Source organism: Urocitellus parryii, chromosome 4, assembly GCF_045843805.1.
Source record: "Urocitellus parryii isolate mUroPar1 chromosome 4, mUroPar1.hap1, whole genome shotgun sequence".
NCBI lineage: Eukaryota > Metazoa > Chordata > Mammalia > Rodentia > Sciuridae > Urocitellus > Urocitellus parryii.
Window position 1 is genome coordinate 68,080,176 of NC_135534.1, and position 20,382 is coordinate 68,100,557.

At 33.9% G+C, this 20,382-nt stretch overlaps 1 protein-coding gene across 1 annotated transcript in view; it reads right to left on the reverse strand.

Moving 5' to 3' along the window:
- Rsf1 (remodeling and spacing factor 1) overlaps positions 1–20,382 on the reverse strand; it is a 156,659-nt gene that overhangs the window by 80,579 nt on the left and 55,698 nt on the right. Inside the window, exon 3 of the mRNA XM_026387266.2 lies at positions 2,904–2,996. Coding sequence (XP_026243051.2) covers positions 2,904–2,996 — 93 coding nt within the window. The remainder of the gene's footprint in view (positions 1–2,903; positions 2,997–20,382) is intronic.

Genomic DNA, 20,382 nt, shown 5'->3' on the forward strand with positions numbered 1-20,382 from the left:
ATTTTAACAATATGAATTCGTCTGACCTGTGAACATGGATGTCTTCCCATATATTTGTGTCTCTATTTCTTTCTTCAATGTTTTAAAATTTTCAGTATAGAGACTTCACTTCACTGGTCAAAATTTATTCCTATTTTAAATTTATTAATGTTATTGTAAATGGGATTATTTTCCTGATTGTGGGGGGAGGGTAATTTGTTATTAGCATATAGAAACAGTACTGATTTTTGTATTAAAAGTTTGTAGAACATAACTTTACTAAATTCATTTATTAGTTCTAATAACTTTTCAGAGAGTTCTTTTGGGCTTTCTAGATAGAATTGGTGTCTAAAAGGAGTAACAATTTTACTCCTTCCAGTTCAATCTGAATCCTTTCCTTTCTTTGTTTTTGACCAACTGTCTTGGCTAGTTTTCCTACTAATCTGTTGAACAGAAATAACTAGAATAGGCATCCTTGTCTTATACTAGATCTTAAAGAGAAAAAAAAATTTTCCGTTTTTCACTGTTAATTAAGATACGGGCTCCAGGTTTATCATAAAAAGTTTTGGTGTTTTTTTGTTTGTTTGTTTTATTGGTATATATCAGTGTTGCCATCTTGCATGTTTCTAGAAATTTAACCATTTCTTCTAGGTTATATTGTTAGCATATATTCTTCCTAAGTCTCCTACGATCCTTTTTTTGTGATATTAATTATAATAACTCATTTAATTCTTATTTATCTTTTTCTTACTCTAGGTATAAGTTTGTCAAGTATATCTTTTCTAAAAAGATAAATCTTATTTCACTGAGATTCTTTCTTTTTTTATTTCATTTATTTCTGTTCTAATCTTTGTTATTTCTATCCTTCTGCTTACTTTGGGCATAGTGTATTCTTTTGCTATTTCCTTGACATATAAATAAGCTCTTTGAGATGTTCGTTTTTAATGTACATGTGTATCACTATGAAATTCCTTTTTAGTACCATTTTTGCTGGATCTCATACATTTTGGCAAATTATTTTAATTTTCATTTGTATTGAGGTATTTCCTAAGTTCCTTTTGATTTCTTTTTAGACCCACTGGTTATTCAGGAGTCATGGTATAAAATTCCAGTTATTGTTTCTCTCTTATAGCTTTTAAACAAACATTATTCTTGAAAGGACTTTTTTTTTTAAATTTTGTGGTAGTTGGATATAGTAACTTTATTTTATTTATTTATTTTATGTGGTGCTATGGCTCCAACCCAGTGCCTCACACGAGCTAGGCTATCGCTCAACCGCTGAGCCACAACCCCCACCCCCAAAGGACTATTTTTGAAACTTGAGATATAGCAAGTTTTTAGGGAAGGTAATAAAGAAGGTAATGAAAGCATTGATAGATGTTTCTGGAGAACTATCTCAATAAAAAAAGAAAAAAATCCTCATTTCTAAAATAGAAGCAAAACTTTTTGTTGTATATTTTGTATAGGATTATGTATCAAAGTCAGATTTCTTCTATGAGTTGCTCTACTTAGGCAGGAATAAATGAAATTCCTCTTTGCCTTTGCTTGTGCCAACTAGCCCAAAAGCCTACATACTTTTTTTACCGTGTGTATGTGTGTGTGTGTGTGCGTGTGTGTATGTGTATGTGTTGTTTCTTTTTGCAATGTTGGGGATTCAACCCAAAGATCCAGTATACTAGGCAAGTGCTCTCTAAACATTATGTGATCAAGAATTCTTATCATCAAAAAAATTTATAACACAAGCTCAATAATTATATGTGTATTATAGATATTACATTCACATATTCACATTTACCATACACCTGCCTCTTTATCAACAATTATATACATTTTGGAATGCACAGAAAGTTATTTCAGAAGCTGAAATTTTAAAAAATTATGAACAGAAGTTCTAGGCTCTATTCTAACACTCTAATGAGAAACTTTATATACTCCTTTGGGACCACAGACTAAACTGGGGATAGATGAGCTTGCATGATAATTCACTTTGAAATATGAGTTTACTATGATATTTGGTTTTCTCAGAAACATTACATGCATCTTATAGATTTTCATGTAGGTTGTAAAGGCCATTAATATATAACAACAAAATAATAGCTACTCCATAGCTTTAGTCTATCTCTGAAAAAAATGTATGTATGCTGACATTGTAGATTAGAAATCATCATAAAATCTTGAGGTCCTTTGAACATAGAGCCTAGTTATCAAACACTGCAAATTTTAGAATTAATGAAGACATCATTTATACTTTCACACAGAATATTATTCATCCCATATTATGCTGACATATTATCCTCCTGCCTAATTAAGAAGTGGGCAGGGGGGGGGAAAGAAAACCCTGAAAATAAGCCTACATTGAGATGACTCATTTTAAACGAGTACTTCTGGATATGTGAGGGTTTTATTAAACACGCAGTGATATGCCCTTAGTCATCTGGAAAACAATATCACATTACTATGTTGGTAAATCAGTAAAAGAGTATCCACAGTTTACAACATGTGGCAATGAATGTGAAAGCTGAAAACAGTGAAAAAAGGTAATTGCTTATCCATTCTATTACTTTCCTTGCAAGCAGAAATAAATTAAACATGTTTTGAAGACAATTTTTAAAAACAGCAATTCAGAGAACAGACTGTTTTGTCACAGAAAAATAAAGAAGCAAAAAATTTATTGTTCGGGGCTGGGGCTGGGGCTGGGGCTCGGTGGTAGCGCACTTGCCTGGCATGTGTGAGGCACTAGGTTCAATTCTCAATACCACATTTAAATAAATTTTTTTAAAAAAAGGTCTATGAACAACTAAAAAAAAATTTTTTAAATCTTTTGTTCAACAATGTCTTTTTTATGTTTTTTTTAATTTAACTGGGAGTCAAAGTGAAATTTTAAATTAAATAAAAATAATTGTAACAAATAATACATTTATTACCTTTAAGAGTGCTAGTTTACATTCAACACTCATTTCAAGATATCCTTTCTTCTCCATCTCCCATGCCCATGTACTGTTAAATTCTTGGCATATCTGTAAGAAAAAAATAAATATCTTAATAGACAAGAGCAAATTTTATTAACATTGGCAGTTTTCTGTGATCATGTTGTGTTTTTTTTGGCGGGGGTTTTGGAGGGTTAACGAATAGAACTGGGAGGCACTCAACCACTGAGCCACATCCCCAGCCCTTTTTAATTTTTTATTTAGAGACAGGGTCTGGCTGAGTTGCTTAGGGCTTCTCTAAGTTGCTAAGGCTGGCTTGTGATCCTCCTGCCTCAGCTTCTAAAGCTGCTGGGATTACAGGTATGTGCCACCGCACTAGTGATGTTAAGTGTTCTTGCTAATACATATGTTTAAAGGAAGGAGTTTTTACCAAACCACAGTCCAATCTAATTCCACCCTAAAAACAATCGTACATAAATCTATCAAGAATGTTTACTATTGTCTGAAAACTGAATTAAAGGTAAAAAGTAAACTCTGGAGCTCTGTGCTTTGCTCTTTTAGGGCATATTTTTCATGTTAGAATACTTATTTTAGTCTGTTAAGGCTTAAGTCCTTGAAGATAGGGCAACAGTTTGTTCACCTAGAATGGAAATATGCTAAAAAAAAGGTGCTAAAAGGAACATACAAACTTAACGAAATTAGGGATTAAACAACTTGGGGGTGCTTTCCCATCAGGCTATAACTCCAACGCTTTTAATTTATACTTTTGAGTCAGGTTCTCACTAAGTTGCCAAGGCTGACCTTGAATTTGTAATTCTCGTACCTTACCTCCTAGCCAAAATGGAGTTTTACTCAGCCATATAGAAGAAAGAAATTTCAATGTCCTCCTGTTTGTTATGGATAAAATCAAAATTCCAATATGTAACTTCATTTAACTGCTTTAACTTACATGGCTCAGATTCTCTCCCAACACAAACATTTCAGAAAAAACAGAGCCACTCTACCAGACTGAAGTAAAAAGATTTATGCTGTTGTTGTTGTTGGAACTGAGGATTGAACCCAGGGGTACTTAACTACTGAGCCACATCCACAGCCCTTTTAAAAATTATTTAGAGATAGGGTCTCACTGAGTTACTGAGGCTGGCTTTGAATTTGCCATCCTCCTGCCTCAGCTTCCTGAGCAGATGGGATTATAGGAATGCACCATAGTACCTAGTTAAAAAAATATATTAAAAAAAAGAACACTACTGAAAAGCCATGTGCTTATAATCTTTAAGCCAGTTTTTGCATGGAAAATTATGCAAAATGCCTATCAATTTGATTTATTTTATTTCAAGGAACAAAGAGAAAAATGAAGGTCAAGGAAAAAGGATCCAGGAGCATAGGCAATTAGCCAGGTAGGACAAGCAGGCAAGAGGGACTGCTTAAGACAACCTAGGAATAACCTGGATGGATCCCCAGAGGTGCTTTTCCTATTCTCCACTACTGCAATTTTTGCCAACTGGACTAATAAATAAACATCACAAGACGTAAGTAATAGGACAGTAAAAGAATATAATGCAAGTACATGGCCAAGAACTCTACAATAGAATTGGGTCTTCAAGGACTCATAAGAAGGAATTTCCCATTACCTGGAATACCACCATACTTCCTCCCACTGACAGCACTGTATTTTAAAAAGAAAAACAAAAGAAAAACAAATTTTAAACCCAAAACAAATGGAGAAAAAAGAAATTTTTAGGAGTATTATATAGGTTAGACCTAAAATAAGTATATCAAAAGCTAAAAGATGAGGATCTGAATACACATTTCACCTCCATGAGAAAGATAATAAATGCTGGTGAGGATGTAAAATAATCACAGATAGTGAATGGAAAGGTAACGCAGAGCAGCTGCTTTGAAGAAAAGGTAAGCAGTTCCTCAAATTTTGGCAATGAGTTACCATAATACTTAGCAATTTCTTGTATTCATATAAGAAAAAAAAAACCATAAAAGCAATAGCAGTATTATTCACATTGGCCAAATGGTAAAAGAAAACAAATCAAATGTACACAATCAGTTGAATGAATAACAAAATGTACATTCATATAATGGAATTTATGCAGTCATAAAAAGGAATAAATAGGACTAAGGATGTGGCTCTGTGGAAGAGAGCATACAATCCCTGGTTTTGATTCCCAGGACTGAAAAATAAATAAAAAAATTAAAAGTGGGAGAGGGACAGTGTTGAAGTAGTGATGCATACTGCAGCATAGATGAACCCTGAAAACATATTAATGAAAGAAACTAAAAACAAAAGGTCACATACTGCATGATTTTATATATATAACAAATGTCCAGTATAGAGAAATCCAGATTCAGACAATAAATTAATAGTTGCCAGGAAGTAGGAAAAAGAATAAATTCGGATAGCTCCTAATGGGTAGGGATTTCTTTTACGAGTAATAAAAATGTTTTGGAAACAAGAAAGGTTTCATACTCCTTGTAAATGTACTAGAGAAAACTAAATCACATAATTTAGAAGTGTTAATTTTATTGTATATGAATAACATTTCGTCCCTTAAATTGACTGTATTCTTATCTGCAGCAAGGAAGTGAAAAAGAGATTTGAATTTCACCTATGAAATAAGAGAAGTATTACTTACTTTAATATTTGTTTATATTTAAGAAAATAACAAAAGTCACTTATCACTAAGGGAGCTGGGGACAGACGCTATACTGATAAAATAAGCAAATATATGGTTTATAATTATCAGTGTAGCTTCTGTCCAATTTTTTTTAAAAATGAGGAAATATATAGTTTATAATTAACAAAAATTGTATGTCAAAAGAAGCAAGGTGTAAATATGTCAGTTTTGTATCTAATAATTTTGTAGGAAGATGAAACCAAATATTTATGTAGCACACACACCCCACAATAAGTACCAGAAGGGCAAAGATGAATTAAGAGATGGTCTCCACTCCAAGAAAGTCAGAATTCTGAGAAGAACAGACAATAATGCAAACAATTATCGTGGAAAAAACAGTCAGTGAGCTACCTGCAAAATGCGTAACCGATTAGATTATAAATATGAAAACAAAGAGAAATACTAACTCAGTCAAAGGATAAAGGGAAACCAAGGAAAGTTTTATTCGACTGGTGACATTTGTCCAAGGTCAAAAGAATCAATAAGGTTTTATACATGGGGAGCTAAAATGGAATGTCAAAAAGAAAACACGTTTTTCAATGGGAATACGAATGATTATGACATAATAACAACTAGGCAGGTTGAACACAGGAGTTTGTTATGGTGAATCCTAGAAAAATAGACTGAAAGTGTGCTTGAGGGGCTAAGGTTATAGCTCAGTGACAGAGAGCTTGCCTATCAAGTGTGAGACACTGGATTTGCTTCTCAGCACCACATATGAATAAATAATGTCCATCAACAAATAAAAATTTTAAAAAAATTTTTTTAAAGTATGCTTGAAGTTGGCAATGGGCAGAGATATAAGTGAAGGAAGACAGTGAGCCTGTCAAAACAGAGCATGGGTTGTGGAAAAAGAGGGGCAGAAGATGACCACAACCCTGACCGACCACGCAGTAGGAACACAGTCAATGTGTGGGGTGGCCTTTCCCACTGGCTTCTATCTAGTGACAAGAGCCAGGACCTACAAGTCCATCATCCAGGTTCCTAAAAGCAAGGTAGTGGTAACTTACAGAAACACTACAAGATTATAAGGTAGAAACTGTAATACCTTGAATCAACACTACTAGAAAGGAAGACACACGGATAACATGAAGAAACAGGTGAAGAAAGTGCCAGAAACAAACCAAACTGATAATAGATTCCATTGACTGATAAGAGATTCCATTGACAGCACAGTAGATAAAATGTCAGAGAAGGAATTCAGAATGTACATAATTAAAACAAAGCAAAGCATTAATTAAGAAAGCTAATATAAGGGCTGGGAATGTGGCTCAAGAGGTAGTGCGCTCGCCTGACATGCGTGCAGTCCGGGTTCGATCCTCATCACCACATACAAACAAGGATGCTGTGAATGCCGAAAACTAAAAAATAAATATTAAAAAATTCTCTCTCTCTCTCTCTCCCCCCCTCTTTAAAAAAAATAAAAAAATAAAAGACACTTTATTTAAAAAAAAAAAAAAAGAAAGCTAATATAGGCAACAACTGGCCAACCCAACAAAGAGATGAGAGAAAAAATAAAAGTAGCAAAATATTACTTCAAGAAAGAGAGAAACCGTGAAAAAAAAAAGGAAACAGAAAACCTTGAAATAAAGTAAACAAGAAACCAAATAAAAATTTCAATAAAAATTATAAAGAACAAAGTAGATTGCTTAGAAGACAGAACCTAAGGTACTGAAGACAAAAAATATAATTTTATAAATAAATTTGACCACACAGTGAAGATAGTGAGAAACAACTAACAGAATCTCCAAGAATTAAGGGACAACATGAAAAGATCAAATCTAATAATTATGATAGAGGAAGGCACAGAGATACAAACCAAGGGAATGCACATTCTCTTCAACGAAATAATATCAGAAAATTTCCAAACATGAAAAATGAGTTGGAAAATCAAATTTAAGAGGCTTACAAGACACCAAATGTACAAAATTACAACACATCCACACCAAGGCATGTTATAATGAAAATGCATACCGTACATAGTAAGGATAGAATTTTCAAGGCCGCAATAAAAAAGTTTCAGATTACATATAGGGGAAAACCAATCTGGACCTCAGATTTCTCGACCCAGACCATCGTAGCATATGTCTAGCAAAATTAACCTTCAGATCTGATGATAAAAAAAAACCTTTGAGATAAACAAAAATTAAAAGAATTTTCAACAAGAAAGCTGGCATTACAGAATATTCTCAGCAACATATTCCATGAAGAGGAAACAAAAATCAGCAAAGGGAGAAACTACACTAAAGGAAAAGCCAATCAAAGGAGAATCAAATTTAAGTTAAAAACCAAAAATACACCAAAATGTCTGGGAATATAAATCTATCTTCACTATCTTCACTGTGTGGTAAAATTTATTTATAAGATTATATTTTTTGTCTTCAGTGCCTTAGGTTCTGTCTTCCAAGTGATCATGTCTCAAAATAAACCTGAATGTCAATGACCTAAACTCATCAATTAAAAGACACAGACTGGATTTTAAAAAAAGATCCAACAACACGCTGCCTTCAAAAGACTCATATCATAGGAAAAGACATTCACAGACTGAAGGTAAAAGGATGGGAAAAAATATATCACTCACATGAGCCACGTCAACAAGCAGGGGTTTCCATCCTAATATCAGATAAGTGGACTTTACACCAAAGTTAGTCAGAAGAAATAAAGAGGGACATTTCATACTGCTTACGGGAATCATACATCAACAAGACATAACAATCACAAATATCTATGCCTCAAACAATGGAGCATCTAAGTATATTAAACAAACCCTTCTCAATTTCAAGAAGCAAACAGATCACAACACAATAATAGTGGTGACTTTAATACACCTTTCTAACGACTGGATAAATCTTCCAAACAAAAACTAAACAGAGAAAGTATAAAACTAAATAATGCAATCAATGACTTAGACTTAACAGACATATATACAGTATTCCATCCATCATTGAGCAAATACACCTTTTTCTCAGCAGCACATGGGATCCTCCTCTAAGCTACAAAGTAACTCTCAGCAAGTACAAAAAAAAAGAGATACTATCCTGTATTCTCTAGTATCATAATAAATGAAACTAGAAATCAATGATAAAATAAAAACTAGAAGCTACTCCAACATCTAGACACTAGATAGATAGTGAAAAGAGCAATGGATAGCAGAAGACATCAGGGAGGAGATAAAAATATTCTTAGAGGTAAATGAGAACACTGATACAACATATCAAAATCTCTGGGACACTGAAGGTAGTGCTAAGTGGAAAGTTCATTGCATTGAGTTCATTCGTTAAAAGAATAAAAAGTAAACAAACAAATGACGTAATATTACATCTCTAGAAAACAAATCAACACCAAAAATAGTATAAGAAATGACTGAAATCAATGAAATTGAAACAAAAGAAAACAATTTTAAAAAGCTGACAAAATAAAAAGTCGGTTCTTTGAAAAAAATAGGTAAAATTGATAAACCATTAGCCCCGTAATGAAAAGGAGAGAGTAAACTCAAATTATAAAATTCATAATGAAAAGGGAAATATCACAATGAACACTATTGAAATACAGAAGATAATTACAAACTATTTTGAAAATTTATATTCCAAAACAATAGAAAATCTCAATGCACCAACAAATTTCTAGAAACATATGATCTACCCAAATTTAAGCAGATCAATTTCAAGCAAGGAAATAAAGAATGTCATCAAAAGCCTACCAACCAAGAAAAGCCCAAGACCAGATGGATTCTCAGCTGAGTTCTACAAGACTTTCCAAGAAAAACTAATACCAATACTCCTCAAATTATTCCATGAAATAGAAAAGGAGGAAACCCGTCCAAACTCATTTGATGAGGCTAGCATCACCCTGATACCAAAATCAAAAACACATCAAGGAAAGAAAACTTCAGATCAATATCCCTGATGAACACAAACACAAAAGTCTCAATAAAATTCTGGCCAGTCGCATCAAAAAACATATGAAAAAGATAGTGCATCATGATCAAGTGGGGTTCATTCCAGTGAGGCAAGGTTGGCTCAACATACAGAAATCAATAAATGTAATACATCACATCAAAAAATTTAAAGACAAAAATCATATGATTATCTCAATAGATGCTGAAAAAGCATTCAATAAAATACAACATCTCTTCATGTTCAAAACACTAGAAAAACTAGGATAATAGTAGAATCATACCTTAACATTTTAAAAGCTATCTATGCTAAGCCCAAGGCCGACATCATTCTAAATGGAGAAAAATTGGAAGCATTCCCTCTAAACACTAAACAAGATGCCCTCTTTCACCACTCCAATTTAACATAGTCCTTGAAATTCTAACCAAAGCAATCAGACAGAAAAAAGAAATTAAAGGGATATACATAGGAAAAGAATTCAAACTATTACTATTTGCCAACAATGCTTCCATATTTAGAAGACACAAAAATATTCCATCAGAAAACTTCTAGACCTAATAAATGAATTCAGAAAAGTAGAATATAAAATCAATATCCATAAGTCAAATGCATTTCTATACATAACTTCTAAGAAGAAGATATGTTGATAAACAATCAACATATATATGAAAAAGTTCAACTTCTTTAGTAATTAGAGAAATGCAAATGAAAACTATTCTAAGATTTCATCTCACCCACCCCAGTCAGAATGGCAGTTATTAAGAATACAAGCAATAATTTAAAGTGTTGGAGAGGATATACGGGAAAAGGTACACTCATAACATTGCTGTTAGGTCTACAAATTGGTGCAACTACTTTGGAAAGCAATGGAGATTCCTTAGAAAACTTGGAATGTAACCACCATTTGACACAGCTATACCACTCCTCTGTCTATACCCAGAGGACTTAAAATCAGCATAATATAGTGACATAGCCACACCAATGTTCATAGCTGCTGAATTCAGAATAGCTAAAAATGTGGAGCTAACCTAAATGCCTATTAAGAGATAAATGGATAAAGAAACTATGGTATATATATACAATGGAATAAAATTATGGCATTTGCAGGTAAATGGATGGAGTTGGAAAATATTATGTTAAGCAAAGTAAATCAATCCCAAAAACCTAAAGGCCAATGTTTTCTCTGATTTTTGGATGCTGATCCATGATGGGGGTAGAGGGGCATGGGAAGAATGGAGGCACTTTGCATTGGGCAAAAAGAAGAGTGGGGAGGAGTTAGGGTACAGGAAAGATGTTGGAATGTGATGGATGTCATTACCCTAGGTACATGTATGACTGCACCAATCTGGCATCTCTATACCATGTAACCAGAGAATTGAAATGTTGAACTCCATTTGTGTATGATGAATTCAAATGCATTCTGCTATCAAGTACAACCAAACAGAACAAATAAAAATAATAATGAAAAATAAACAGATCACGGGTACTAAAAACAGGAAACTAATGATGGTTTAGAGGTACTAATGGAAAATAATCAAGACACATAAAAAATAAGCTGTTAATGTCAAAGAGACTAAAGCTTTTTACAAAAATTCAAGTGAAAAATGACAAAGCTTGAGCTAAGCTGTGTCAGGAAATATTTAAGAAAAGGCAGATTCACATTGTTGTGTAAATATCTTATCAAAGAAATACCAAGCCTATATGTTTTTACCATTTATAAAAGAGGTTTCATATATTTTATATCTTTTCAAATAGGTACTCTCTAAAACTAGATAAATTTTAAAAATCAAAACAAAATTGATTCCTGTTTCCTACAGTACTTACAAAGTATAAATCCTTACTAATAGTAGATGTTCAATAAATGTTTACCAATGTTCTATGATATAATTATTAAAATAATTTTTATGATGGGATACCTGCAAACCTGCCTACTAAGAATGCATTATGAGTTATATAGAATCAGCGTTTCTTTAAATCTTTAAAAAATATACTAATGTAGGAAACATTACAATGACAAAGGTCTCAAGCAACACTGATTCCAAAAAAATGTTCAGAAAAGAAGCAAGCACTCAGTAATTAGTTAAATTCACAACCATTTCATCAGCAATCTATGCTGTGCTGGACAGTGTACTTGACAGCAGCATAAGGAGGATGTAATTCCTCCTAAAGAAACTCGGAATTAATGAGACAGGCAGTTGAAATTCTTGGCAAGTATCACCTAAGATAACCTATAAACTGGAAACATTTACAAGTAAAAAATTTGAGAAGCAACTCTCATAAGTGTCCATTTTGAAGTCTTTAGCCAAGGGAAAGGTGCTTATCTCTAAATAGCTATTTTATATTCATAAATTATATTAACCATAGTAATGTACCTAAAATGGAAGGAGTGTGATTGTAAAGTGCCTCTTACCAAATAATCTTCTTTAATCAGTAATCTAGAGGCAGCATAAACAAAAAGGGACACAAAGTTTAAAATCATGTCTTGGCACTCCCTATCTATTGGCACTGTGATCTTACTGAGTCAATCACCTATTTGAATTTCAGGTCCTTCACCTATAAAGTAGATTTTGTTGTTAGTAAAAGAGATAAGGAAAAGATGCTTATCAATTATTCATTATGTCATATCTCCATTATATAAAGGCAAAGCTCAAAATAGTTCAAGAAGAATCAGAAGGAACAATCAAAACAAAAGTAAGGGATGAAGGCAATGAGATAAAAAATAGGTCACTCATCTTTAAAATACAGAAAAATATTGTTAGATTCAGATATACATATATAACGTGTGTGTGTGTGTGTGTGTGTGAACACACACATACATACATACTGGTTCAATCCCCAGTACGGAGAGGGGAAAAAGCAATAGGTCTTTTGAAAATACTGTTTAGAGCAAGGCCTTCTATTACCAAATTTGTTCACTTTCAAAAGATTTCTAAATCTGTACCTAGGGACCAAGTAAGAGAGATTGGCCTTTGTCTTTCCTTTACTGTTGAGGGATAAACAAATAAGATTATTTTCTGTTGAGGGATTAATAATCATCCCAGAAGAGTGTAATATTAGGTTTTGTTAAAACCCAGATACTACTTATTTAAAATAGTATTTTTTTTATACTTTAACATTTCTTGAAATCAAGTGCCTCTTAAAAATCAATAATTACACTCAGTATGATACTATTTTTTCTTTGAAAACTCTCTATCATTGTCGCAGCATGCACTGGAGATTACAGAATCAAAGAAAACCCAGTAATCATAAATTACCGTTTCATTTTTTTTTAACACCTGTTCCTTTACTTATAAATTATTCTGAGGCTGAAGGAGGATCAAGTATGGGCTCAAGTGATCCTCCTGTCTCAGCCTTCAGAGTAGCTCAGCTACAGGCAAGCACCACCAGGGGGCTTTCCTATTGCTTTTTTTTTTTTTTTTAACTGGGAATTTATCCCAGAGGTACTTTACCATCAAGTCACACCCCATTACTTTTTACTTTTTATATTGAGACAGGCTCTCACTAACTTGCTTATGGCCTCACTCGCTAAGTTGCTGGACTGGCTTTGAACTTGAGATCCTCCTGCCTCAGCCTCCGGAGCTGCTGAAATTACAGACTTGAGCCATTGCCCCCATCTAATTAATACACACACACACACACACATAAAAGAAGGTCTTTGTATGGTTGTCTTGGGAAAGGAGGCAGGTCAGTAGGAAAGTATTGGCACAGATACTGAATTTGTGAAAGCAGAGGTCTAAAATTACTCACGATATCTAAAATCATTAACCAAAAGAAATGGAAGAGTTTCGTAGAAGCATGAGTTCACTGGCAGAGAAATTTCTTTGCAATGTGCCAAGTAAAAAGAATGTAAAGCATGATAATACCATATCCTACCCAACTAAGGAAGGAATTAACAGGTCCCAGCAGATCACCTAAATTTCAACTCACTGGGTTAATTTTTAGGATAATTCCAACTTGAAAGAAAAAGTCTAGATGTTTAGGCTCTATTTTGTTCTGGATAATACATACTGTACAATTTATATCACCAAGTTTAAGATATCACACAACGATGATGCCCTTGGTTGAGCCGAGTTGCTAGATTTCTCTCTTCCCCACTCTCTATCAGGAGTTACTGATTCTTCTTTCCAAACAGCTCTCACACACACCCCTTCCTTTCCATCCTTACTGCCAAAACCTAATTTAACCCACATTCATCAGTTGGTTGATCACAGTAAATTCCTTACTAGGTCTCCTCTCTGCTACTCTCTCTCTTGATACGTCCTAATGTATTATAGTAAGGCTAAGCTGCTGATAATTTTCTAACAAAGTTCTGCTCATTCTAGAGGCTTAGTTCAGCTGTTTTAGGAAGACACTAACAAGAGATGACAAACAGGTGCAAATGGTGACTAAACTGATAGTAGCGTAATCTACTAAGTTTAGACTTAGCAGGGAAGGCTTAGACTGATAGACTGCATGAGCAAAGGAACAAGGCCTAGAAGATGCCAAAGATTTGTTCTGTATTTAAAAAGAATCATACCTTTACTATATTCCAATAACTAAAAGAAAAGAAACAGCTCTCAGTTAAGATGTATGTACAATATTACCACCAAGAGAAAGACTGCCACCTCACTTGGAAGATAAAGATTCCATCTGAAAATTGTATTCATCAAGGCCTGAGTTAGAGTGCTGTTTCTTCCATGATGATCAACGTGGAACTGCACTAATTATTCAGTTTCTCAAAATCAATTGCTTTTTGGATAAAGTAAGGATAATTAGTATTTCAAACTTCAGATCATATAAGGAAAGAACTAAACAAAGGGCCTGGTACAAAGTGAACAATCAACATAAAAATCACAGTTTCTATAAAGGAGTTAAATATAAGTTCACAAAGGGAAAATTTTCCTGGGAAAGACCTCAGGGAGATGATGATATCCGAGCTGAGAGCTAAAGGATAAATAAGTTTACCAGAAAAAATAAGTGGGAAGGCATTCCAAGAAGCGGACATGGTATACACAAAAACCCAAGAGATGAAAAAGATGGCAAATTCTATACCACAAAGTACAGATTTGTAAGTGAAAGAAAACCACTACCACTTTCAAAGTGATACAGAAACACTTTTGTGTTTACAAGATCACTCCTGTAGCAGTGAAGTGGTAGAAAGTTCCAAGATTAAAAGCTGGAGAACAAGCCAGGTGTGGTAGCCCATGTTATAATCTCAGAGGCTCAGAAAATCTGAGGCAGGAGGATCTCAAGTTCAAAGCCGGCCTCAGCAACTTAGAAACTCAGTGAAACCCTGTCTCTAACTAAAATACCAAAAGGGCTGGGGATGCTGTTCAGTGGTGAAGCACCCTGGGTTCAGTCTCTAGTACCAAAAAAGAAAAAAGCTGGAGAACAAATCAGTTGGTGAGGAAGATTCACACAGTATATGATCAAAGCCTGAATTAGGTAGCAACAACTGGGATAAATAAAAGACAAATTTAAGAAATAAATTGGAGGAAAAAAAAATCAACAGGACTTAACCATTGCTTGGCAGTAGAAGCAAGGGGAGAAGAAGGCTTTAGAACAATGTCTGAATCTTGTATTGGGCTCAGAATGTTGGTGGCAACATTAACATATCATGAATCCAAGGTGTAAAAGAGGCTGGAAAAGACTAGATATGCTTGATTTGCTAATGTAAAATCAGTTCATTAGGCAGTTGTGTAGATATAAATGGAAATGTCATAAAAGCCTAAACTAAACCCAGAGTTAGTTTTAGAGTTACCATTTGTTAAAAAAAAAATTCTATAAATAAACTCAAGGAAATTTATAGCTTACACTTCATTCAATCACTTCATGTACTAAGGGTTATATGGTGGTTAAAAAGATGGACAGTTTCTGCCTTCGAGAGCCTATGAACTAATAGACAACTAATAAAAGGCAAAAGCCTTCTACATTTGTTTTTTCTTCTTATCCTTTCTAATTATTCTGCTATCTAACACCATGTTAGTCAGTGGTTTTCTGATGCTCCGTTTTCATAAAGGACAGAACTCAGAGAAATAAATGGTTTATGTGTCCTCTAGACCAGATATCAATAAACTTTTCTAAACAGGGCTAATAGTGGGGATGGGTTGTGGCTTAGTGGTAGAGCACTTGCCTAGCATGTGTGAGGCACTGGATTAGATTCTCAGCACCACATATGAATAAATAAAATAAAGGTCCATCAACAACTAATAAAAAAAAAAAGAGGGCTAATAGTAAATATATTAGGGTGTTAAGGGCCAGAGTAGGGACTGGGGTTGTGGCTCAGTGATAGAACGCTTCCCATTTTAGTCAGATTTTTCGGTGCAGTAACTAAAGGACCTGACCAGCACAGTTGTAGAGGAGGAAGAGTTTATTTGAGGGCTCACAGTTTCAGAGGTCTTAGTCCACAGAAGGCCAATTCCATTCCTTAGGGCTTGAGGTGAGACTAAACATCATGGTGGATGGAGTGTGTGGCAAAGGGAAGCAGCTCACATTTCGGTGATCAACAAGCACAGAGACTTCACTCTTCAGATACAAAATATATACCCCATAGCCACGCCCCCAGTTAACCACTTCCTCCAGCCACACCACCTGCCTACAGTTACCACTCAATTAATCCCACCAAGGATCAATTCACTGATTAAGACTTTTAACCTAATCATTTCTCCACTGAATCTTCTTGAATTGCCTCACACGTGAGATTTGGGGGGACATATCACATCCAAACCATAACACTTGACTAGTATGTGTGAGGCACTGAATTCAATCCTCAATACCACATAAATAAATAGATTTTGAAATGTTATCAGTGTTCTCATTTACCTCTATTTTTTTTCTCATTTACCTCTAAATTTTTGTATTTCATCCTTGATTTCTTCTATTATCCATTCATAATTCAATAGTGTATTATTTAGTCGTTTCTTACAATAGCTTTTTTTAAAATTTTTTTTAAATTTTTCATTCCATTGTGGTCTAATAGAATGTAGTATATTATCTAGTGTTGTTTTTTCATTTTTTTTTTCTTTTTTTCTTGTATTTACTTTGTGAAAAGTTGCTTTATGAAATCATGGCATTTGGATGGAGTTAGAGAAGATAATGCTAAGTGAAGTTAGACAATCCCAAAAACCAAATGCCGAATGTTTTCTCTGATATAGTGGGATAGGAAGGGGGTACATGGGAGGAATAGACAAACTCTAGATAGGGCAAAAGGGTGGGAGGGGAAGGGAGGGGATATGTGGTTAGAAGTGATGGTAGAATGTGAAAGACATTATTATCCAAAGTACATGTATAAAGACACAAATTGGTATGAATATATCTTTGTATATAATCAGATATGAAAAATTGTGCTCTACATGTGTAATAAGAATTGTAATGCATTCTGTTGTCATAAATTTAAAAATTAATTAATAAAAAGAGTTGCTCTATGGCATAAGATGTGGTCTGTTTTAGAGAAGGAGCCATGTGATGCTGAGAAGAAAGTATATCTGCTCATTAATGGATGAAATATTCTATATATGTCTCTTTAGTCTAAATTATTGATTGTAATTTTAGTTCTATAGACCCTTTATTTAGTTTTTCAGTGGAATATCTGTCCAGTACTGAGAAGTGTGTTAAAGTCACCCAATATTATTGTACTGTGGTCTATTTGACTCTTAAAATTGACAATGGTTTGTTTGATGTGCATAGATTCTCCATTGTTTGCAGCATAAATATTTATAACTGTTATGTCCTGCTTATATATTCTTCCCTTAAGAAGTATGAAATGTCCCTCTTTGTCTCTTCTGATAAACTTTGGTGTGATGTTTATTTATATGTGAGATGAGAATGGAAACCCCTGCTTGTTTACACAATCCATATGGGTGATAATTTTTTCCCATCCGTTCACCATCAGCCCATGGATGTCTTTACCCATGAATTTAATGGGTAAGACATCTTCTCCTGAAGACACCATAGTGTTGGGTCTTGTTTTTTAATCCAGTCTGCCAAATTGATGTCTTTTGATTGATGAGTTTAGGCCATTAATATTCAAGGTTATTATGAGATATGATTTGTACTCCCTTTCACTTTGATTTATTTCTGGTTTTTGATTTGTGTTAAGTTTCTCATTTGGTTCAATGTCCCTTTAATGTAGATCCCCCCTTTGCTGGTTTTCACTTTTTGTTTTCCACTTCATCCTCATGGAATATTTTCTTGAGCATGTTCTGTAATGTAGGCTTTAGAGTCAGGAATTCTTTGAATTTCTGTTTATTCTTGGAAGGTTTTAATTTCATCTTCAACTGTGAAACTTAATTTTGCTGGACAGAAAATTCTTGATGGGCATGCATTTTCTTTCAGAGCTTTAAATATATTAGTCCAGAACCTCCTAGCTTTAAGGGTCTGGGCTGAGAAATCAGTTGAGATCCAAATTGTTTTCTTCCTATGCATAATTTGATTTTTTCTCTCATACTCTTTAAGATTTTATTTTTATTCTGCATGTTCGTCATTCTCATTATAATGTGTCTTGATGTGTACCCACTATAATTTTGTACATTTGGCATCCTGTAAGCCTCTTGCATTTGATTTTCCATTTCATTATTTAGGTTTGGGGAATTTTCTGCTATTATTTCATTGAAAAGATTGTGCATTCCTTTGGTTTGCTCCTTGATCTATTCCAATAACACTTAAATTTCATCTTTTCATGTTATCCCATAATTCTTGGAGGTTCTGTTCATGGTTTCTTAGCATCTTCTCTGCATGTTCAACTCTACTTTCAAGATTATATATTTTTGACTTCATTGTCTGAGGTTCTGTCAATTTTTTCAATAGTTTCTCTTGTTTCAATTTCGTTGATTTCCACTGTGATTTTAATTATTTCTTGCCTTCTGATACCCTTGCTGTTGTTTTGCTCTTCCTTTTCTAGGGTTTGAGATGAAGTGTGAGCTCATCTATTTGTTGGTTTTTTCTTTTTTTAGAGGAATGAACTCCAGATAAGGAATTTCCCTCTTAAAACTGCTTTCATTGTGTCCCATAGATTCCGAAATGTTGTGTCTGTATTTTCATTTATCTCTAAGAATATTTTGATTTCCTCGTTTATGTCTTCTGTAACTCATTGATCATTCAGTAACATATTGTTCATTTTCCAGATGATGCAGGATTTTTCCTTCCTTCTTTTATCATTGATTTCCAGTTTCATTCCATTATGATCAGATAAGATGCATGGTATTATCTCCACATCTTTCTATTTACTAAGGGTTGCCATATGGCATATTATATGGTCTATCTTTGAGAGGGATCCATGTGCTACTGAGAAAAACGTATATCCACTTGATGATGGTTGCTATATTCTATATATGTCGGTTAAGTCTAGGTTATTGATTGTATTATTGAGTTCTATAGTTTCTTTATTCAACTTTTGTTTGGAGGATCTGTCCAATGGTGAGAGAGGTATGTTGAAGTCACCAATAATTATTGTATTGAGTCTATTTGATTCTTAAAAACTTGAGGAGAGTTTGTTTTATGAATGTCACAGGACCATTATTTGGTACATACATATTGATAATTGTTATGTCTTGTTGGTGAATGGTTCCTGTTAATAGTCTATAGTGTCCTTCTTTATCCCTTTTGATTAACTTAGGTTTGAAGTTGATTTTATTCGATATGAGTATGGCCACTCCTGCTTGCTTCCGAGGACCATGTGAGTGGTATGATTTTTCCCAACCTTTCACCTTCACCCTGTGTATGTCTTTTCTTATCATATGAGTCTCCTGAAGGCAGCATATTGTTGGATCTGGTTTTTTTTAATCCAAGTTACTAGCCTATGTCACTTGATTGGTGAGTTTAAGCCATTAACGTTTAGAGTTACTATTGATATATGCTTTGTACTTACACTCATGTTTGTTTGTTTGTTTGTTTTAATTTGGCTTGTTTTTCCACTTTGATTATTTTCCCCCCTTTACTGAGTTACCTCCAACTGTTGGTTTTGGGTGCTGTTTTTCATTTCCTCTTCTTGTAGTGTTTTGCTCAAAATGCTTTGCAGTGCTGGTTTTCTGGCTGCAAATTCTTTTAACTTTTGTTTATCGTGAAATATTTTAATTTCATTGTCAAACCTGAAGCTTAATTTTGCTGGATACAATATTCTTGGTTGGAATCCATTATTTTTCAGCGTTTGAAATACGTTGTTCCAGGATCTTCTCGCTTTCAACATCTGTGATGAAAAATCAGCCGTTAACCTAATTGGTTTACCCCTGAATGTAAACTGCCTCCTTTCTCTTGTAGCTTTTAATATTCTCTCCTTTTCTGTATGTTGGATATCTTCATAATAATGTGTCTTGGAGTTGGTCTATTATAGTTTTGTATGTTTCGGGTCCTGGAGGCTTCCAGGATTAGGCAATCCATTCCATCTTTCATGTCTGGAAAGTTTTCTAAAATTATTTCATTCAACAGATTGCTCATTCCTTTGGTTTGGACCTCTATACCTTCCTCTATCCCAATGACTCTTAGGTTTGGTTTTTTTATGACATCTCATATCTCTTGGAGGTTTTGTTCATGGTTTCTTATCAGCCTTTCTGCGTTGACTAAAATCTTTTCGAATTGATATACTTTGTCTTCATTATCTGATATTCTGACTTCTATCTGATCTAGTCTACTTGTAATATTCTCATTTGAATTTTTGATTTGGTTTATGGTTTCCTGCATTTCTAGGATTACTGTTTGATTTTTTTCAAATCTCTATCTCCTGGTAGAGTTGATTTTTTGATTCTTGAATCTGCTTATTTAATTCATTTTCAAAGTATTCTTTCATTCTTTGGACTTGCTGTCTAATGACTTCTTTAAGATTCCATTCCATGTGAGTGAGGTATGCCTTAAATTCTTTTTCTGTCCATTTTTTGTGATGCCTCTAGGTTCTCCTGTAAGTTTAAGTTGTCCTGCATTGTT